This window comes from Mercenaria mercenaria, chromosome 7 (genome assembly GCF_021730395.1).
Source record: "Mercenaria mercenaria strain notata chromosome 7, MADL_Memer_1, whole genome shotgun sequence".
Classification (NCBI taxonomy): Eukaryota; Metazoa; Mollusca; class Bivalvia; order Venerida; family Veneridae; genus Mercenaria; species Mercenaria mercenaria.
Genome location: NC_069367.1, coordinates 86,507,751 through 86,514,512, shown reverse-complemented (window position 1 = coordinate 86,514,512; position 6,762 = coordinate 86,507,751). Strand labels below are relative to the sequence as shown.

Sequence of the window (6,762 nt, the reverse complement as noted above, 5' to 3'; positions counted from 1 at the left end):
GACTATCAAATTTCGTTTAGAGCCAAGATATTGGCATCTCAATGACAAAGATGTAGGAACTTGGTTTAAACAATTCTATGGACACTTGTTTGCAAAAGCTAGATCACTAGCTAAACCTGAACATTGTCAGTGTTGCACAGCAGATCAATCTGATAAACTTGGTATAGCTTTGTTTAAATTGTATGTGTTAGACCATGATTATTTGTATCCTTAATGTTTGTTAATAGAGTTACTTAAGTCTTGTTCAATATAAAAAAGAATGTGTACACAAAATATTCTTGATTTGTTATTTTTCCCCTTCTAGGGGTAGTAGTAAAGGTGCCATAACCCCATCCCTCAAAAAGACCAGTAGTCCTTGTCTTTTTTCAACTTAGCCATGTAGATGTTGGTCCTCCATATAAGATCAAATCTCACTGACTAATATATTGATTCTCTATCCGGTCCGCGCGATCCCTATATAAGCAAGTACATTGGCCTTCATTCCATCATTCGTTCACAATGGAGTCCATTGTCGTGCAAATTGAAGAGCTGCAACAACTTGAGGCCAGAGCTGCTGTTCTTCAGAACAGTATCCTCAATACGCTAAGGAGGGAAGAAGAGGGGTGGAGGGACACCCAACGAAGAACGAATGAGGCTTTAAAGATCATTCGATCCTTAAGAGATAGAGAACAGTGGAGACGGGCAGAAAGACTGAGAATGGAGGAGCGATGCATGGGTCGGCGCTACGTCAGGGTTGTCAGGGTTCACCCATATGTCGAAAGGACCCCGGCTGATAGCATCACTGAGTAGAGATGCTACTCAAAAAACACAACGGCCCTTTTCAAGGCCACTCCATTTCTTTTACGAAAGAAAGTACCTTTTCTCTTATTGTCTACGGGTAAATTTTATAGTACCCTAAATGGTGATCTGGCACCCTGGGTGGTAATATGGCACCCTGGATAGTGATCTGGCACCCTGGATGTGATCTGACACCCTGGATGACGGTCCCTAGCAACGGACGGGCTGGATGGAGATCTGGCACCTAGCAACAAGCAGCTTGGTGATCCGGCACCGGTGCCAGATCACCAGCCTATACTACTTATATACTAACACTAAGCTCTAAAGTTGTTCAAATTTCAGTAGAAAATTGTGGTTTCTTGAATTAAGTTAATGTTACCATGGAAACGAAGTCCGTGACCAATATATCTCAGTGTAAAATTCAAAAGCCTTGACCCTGGTCTATTTAAGGAACACAGCTTCGGCTTTGTTTTTGCATTTCAACAATATCCATAAGAATAATAGTAGCATACACAATGATTTTTCCATAAAAATGTCAGACGAGGGGTACTGCTGTAAATATTTTAAGCTGTTAAATTTGTTTAAATAAATGAAAATAACACGAAAATATTACTTACGTTAGAAATAAGATGTTTTAAAGCTACATTAACAAGAAATATAATTTTATTCAATATTTTTTTTATAAGAAATTACGATAAAAAGCAAGATATAAGCTATTCTAAGCGTCTCTGTTGCCATAGTTACTTTAAACGTTGATAAAAATAGGGTACCATGTAAAGTGCTTGGTATTTTGCTAACAATATTACTCTAATATTCCATGTTGGTCATTAACAGAAAGGCACTGAAGCCGTCGAAAAACCCATGTTCATACACAGTTGTTTAAAAATGAGAGAAAATGCGTATCCGTGGAAACAGGAGCCCAGCGACATATACATTTTAAGCATATATTAGAAAGCTAACGTGCATACTAGTAAAGTTATCAATTATGCAGACTTCTACGGATAACGGTAAAACCAAAATACACTGAAAAGTGTTAAATATCCGTATTTTCCTTCTTCTTTCATTATAAAATACCTTTGGAGGGTCATGAACTTCAAACCTGGATACAAATTATACTTGAAGGGACACCAATTATGTCTGCGAGAAACAGTTGAACTCCTGTATGAATAGTCAGTTGTCACTTGTTTGTCAATATTAAACGAAATTGAGATTGTAGTAGTTAAAACATTAAATTACACGAAAACCAATAAATTGACGAGGTTCATCATATTTCAATTTACCCTGGTAACTAGGTAACCTACCTCCTTAAAAGCTTACCTTGGAACAAGCATGCCATAGTTCAACAACAAACGTTGCCACATCGCCCTGTGTCCAAGACATCCATCACTACTATTCAAATCCTCATTCAGAACATAGACATAATTAGACATAAAATGCGTTGTGCATTCAACTATGAATACAGTTAATAAGCACAGAGTAATGACAACGAATCTCTAGCATAATATCTTTTTAATATTCTGTGCTTAGGAATACAACCTAATAATTTGTAAATGTATTCATGGATAAAGCTTGGCCATAGAAATATTACTAATTGCAAAAACACACCTGAGATTTTTACCTGCAAATTTTAAAACTAGTTACACACGTTATAAAATAAGTCTCATAATACATGTATATGTAACGCACTTATAAAATCTGAACTATAACTTGTACTAACATTGGCTTAAATCCATGCAGCATAACCTTCTTTCGATAAGAGCTCTAAACCTAGATTCTGACTGGTGATCAAACCAATTTTGTTGGAATTTTGAAGCTAGAAAAATAGATATTTCATTTTCATACTACATATTTCCTGTGATAGTTCGGTTATACGCTCGGGCTATATATTATTAACAATGTGGCATCAAGTTTCAATGAAATTTTTCATCACATGACAATAAAGCGCAACGTAATAATATTGTTCTTTGAAAATTAAAAAAGAATGTTGGTTCATTAAAACAATTTAACAGCCAATATATGCAGAGTCTAGCTACAATTTTCGCTCAGTGTAACTCGGAGCATTTATAATGTAATCAATAAAAATATCTTACTGGACGACGAATGATAACACGGGAACTATTTCTTTGAAACATCACTGAACACGTTTGCTATTAATTATATGTTCTGTTGAAACGAGGACTGTAAGTGTACAATCAAATGTACTCTATATAAAAAAAAAACAGAAAAGGAAATGAATGTGGAACGTTTTGCTACCAATATTGTGTTATTTGGTCTTGTGTTATTCATAATAAAACTGTATACAGGCAAACTGCATGAGTACTCGTACACTACAAAAACTTTACTGCCGAAGGTAGGCTACTGTTTATTCACTTATATGCCTAAAAGTTGAACAATTTAATGTAAGCATTTAGGAAGATATCTTGCACAAAATAATTCAAATTACCGTTGTCTCCGTTAAACATGACTTTACGAAAGTTCATATAAAATGTCAAAATCAGAACCTTCTATTTGATCTGGTTTTAACTAATTTGTGGTATCACTTACGATATTTTTTATTTAATCTTTCATCAATCGAAAAGCAATTAAGACGAAATTATTGAGTTAATTTCGACGGAAAGTCATTGATATAAGAGAACAACATGTCAAGATTCAAATGTGTATATGTTGCTGACTTTGAATTGCTTGCCTCTCACTGTTGTAGATTTTGGAATTTCACTTGGGGTGTAGAATGTTTTTATGTGAATAACATATCCAAATAGCTTATGGAAGGTATGATTCGTTTCTGAAATAACTGTGTCAAGATACGAGTTATATGACCCAGGGAAGTGCCTATGCCTCGAGTATCTTGAACAATGAAATGGATCCTATCTCGAAGGTGACTATGTCTTAGACTAGCTGACAAACGAAATAGAATGTCCTTTTTTAAAACGTATAGCTGGCGAGACCAAATATCTCATATATAGAATTTCCCTCTGGCTACCTTGCCTAATAATTCGTGTACCAATGATTCGTAAATGATTTCTATTAGGAGCTTAACAATTTCAAACTTACAATCTTCAATAATAAGCTCAAACTCCTATAGGCTGGAGACTCTAGGGTTAAGGATTCGACAGAAAAGTTAGGTACAATTCCCAGTGCACAACAGTTACATCAAATTGCGTTGCGATACATTTCTGCCAATGTCGTAACAAATGACATATTACCGATATCAAATATATGTTTAAAATCATAATATGTTTTCCTCGTTTATTATAGAATGCGCCATCCCTCATGTTTCAACGGATTGTTATAAAATTGTCGCAGATTAAAATTGACGTGTTTTTGTTTCTCCAGTTCGCTGCCATGACCACTAACGTTGTCTTTTCAACACAGCGCAAAATGACATACTTGATTTGCATTAATTCGAATTTAGCTTTTGTTTCTGTTGCTGGATATACTGAAATAAAATCACAATAATAATAAAAGTAGACGTTATTTCACGGCATTGTGCTCTCCTATACATGATATACGCATGTTTATTGTACACGAGTGCGCATGTTCAAGTGAAATAAACGGACTTAGTCGACTATTACATTAGTGCATGACACAGTAAAACAAACAGATTCTATTACATCTTTTATTCCAGAAACTGTATTGAGAAAACAGAAGCCACGTAAAACTTTTACCGAATTAGGGCACCCTATGAATTTTAAAGCAATAGCAAGACTTCAAATTCGACAGGCTGATACAGACATATTTTAATAAACAGAAATAAAAACAAATAAAGCGGAAAACAAACAAAAGTTTGATTTGGGCCTAACCGAGTGTTTGCAACATGCCTATCGATAAACTCCGTCTATACTGAAATGTACACGCGCAACCCCCGATGACACATAAGCTTCAAAGACATGTACCGAGGGCAAACAGGTGTTTGAGTGATTCACAAGTAAACGACTGCAAACTGGCAAACGGTAGTATGGGTAGTAACTTAAATCATCCATCTTCTATGTTGTCTTTTACCTTTTTATCATCTAATGATACAGCTATGCATGAAGCTGACACTTTCCTGTCATCATACCGTCTGTCATTACGTTCATGATCTTTCTTTCTCCAGTCTGTAGGTGTAGAATTTTGTATTCCATGCCTATCTTTCTGTCTCTTCTCATAGAATCCCCTACAGACTAAAGCAGACCCGCTTATCTTTTTCTTTTTTTGGTCTCTGCACTCCCGTGCTATATGACCCTCCTTATTACATAAGTAACATACAGGGTTTTTTTAAAAGTTGGCCTTTCTCTTTGTTGGGGCTGAGATGAAGGTGTCATACGTATACGTTGTGGTGGCCTGTTGGATGAGGAATTATTTTTCAAAACCCTGTTTGAGGTTATAGTACCACCATGTGCTTCAATGTATTGTTCTGCCAACTGCGTGATCTCAGCTCTTTCCTTTAAAAACAAAGCAGGGTCTGTGAAACAAGTTTGGATGAACTGTTCTCTGATCATAAGGTCTTTCAGCATTTCAAACGTATTGTAAACTTCTGCGATCTCTGTCCATCGACTGAAATACCTGTCCAGCCTTGACATGAACTGAAAAACAGTTTCAACACGCTGCAGCTTGCATTCCCTGAATTTCAACCTAAAACCTTCCTCTGTCAACTGAAAACGCTTCAGCACGGCTTTCCTCAATGCAGGATAGTCATTGATCTGGAGGCATGCTTGTATATACGTCCCGACCATTCCCTGTAAGTAATGAGCTGAGGCTGACAGCCCATGACTCTTCTTTCCATCCCAGGCTTTTTGCAAACGGCTCAAATCGTTCTAGGTATGCATCCATATCATTTTTACTTTCCTCGAATTTCGGTAGTCTTGGCCGTAACGTGTTACTGCTCAAGTGCTCAGTACCTGTATCAGCTCCGGCCTCAACTTTTATTTTTAAGCTTTCCAACTCCTGTTCTTTCATAACTCGTTCTTCCTCTTTCAAAGCACGTTCTTCTTTCAAGCATTCAATCTCTAATAACCTTTTCCTCTCGGCCTGTTCAAGCTCAAACAGTCGTTATTCCTTAGCTTCTTGAGCCACAAACCTACGTTGTTCATCATCATGACGCCGCCATTCTTCATCCCGTCTCAGCATCTTCTCCTCGCGTTCAGTATACTCTTTCTCTTTCCTATCCACAAACTCTATGAGCTTTGACCCTGAGAGACCCATACATTTGCCCATCTCAACCCATTTATCGTAGTTCATCTTAAAGTTTTAAGCGGAAACTATCTATAAAACTCAGTTATAAGCTCAGGCTACCTGTAGTAACAACGCCTTCTGGTACACCAACAGAACGTTAAAACCACTAGCCTCTGTACCTCCTTGAAAATAGATCCCGGACGAGCCCCCAAATTGTCAGGATACGAGTTATATGACCCAGGGGGGAAGTGCCTACGCCTTTAGTATCTTGAACAATGAAATGTGTCCTTTCCCTAAGGTGACTATATCTTAGACTGACTGACAAACGAAATAGAATGTCCTTTATTAAAACGTATAGCTGGCGAGACCAAATAGAATATTCCCCAGGCTACCTTGCCTAAATGATTCGTTTACCAATGATTCGTAAATGATTTCTATTAGGAGCTAAACAATTTCAAACTTACAATCTTCAATAATAAGCTCAAACTAGGCCTCTGTCCTCTTAATTGAAGTTGCAACTCTATATAAATGCCCTCCTGACTCCTGGATGCTCAGCGCCTAGATGCTAACGCATGTAGCATTCAACTACCATACAGGTATATCCCCGATGCCTTGGCTGTACTGAACCGTCTATAAGCTGGAACTCTCCTACTATCTCAGTAGATTACCAAACTCTGGGTCTCTGTCTCAGCTTTCCGATGCTCAGCCTATATTTTCTATCGTCTATAGCATTCACCTACCCTTAAGATAAAACTCCTATGCGCTCGTCCTAAAGCTCGAAACCGTGTTCAAATTCTGCAACTCTTCTTCAGTCTATGAACTTCAAACATTTTC

General features: G+C 37.3%; 1 protein-coding gene across 1 annotated transcript in view; it reads left to right on the top strand.

Moving 5' to 3' along the window:
* Positions 1-2,649: 2,649 nt before the first annotated feature.
* The window catches only part of LOC123543345 (probable methyltransferase-like protein 24), a 66,368-nt gene continuing 62,255 nt past the window's right edge, over positions 2,650-6,762 (top strand). Inside the window, exon 1 of the mRNA XM_045329425.2 lies at positions 2,650-3,127. Coding sequence (XP_045185360.2) covers positions 3,008-3,127 — 120 coding nt within the window. The 5' untranslated portion in view covers positions 2,650-3,007. The remainder of the gene's footprint in view (positions 3,128-6,762) is intronic.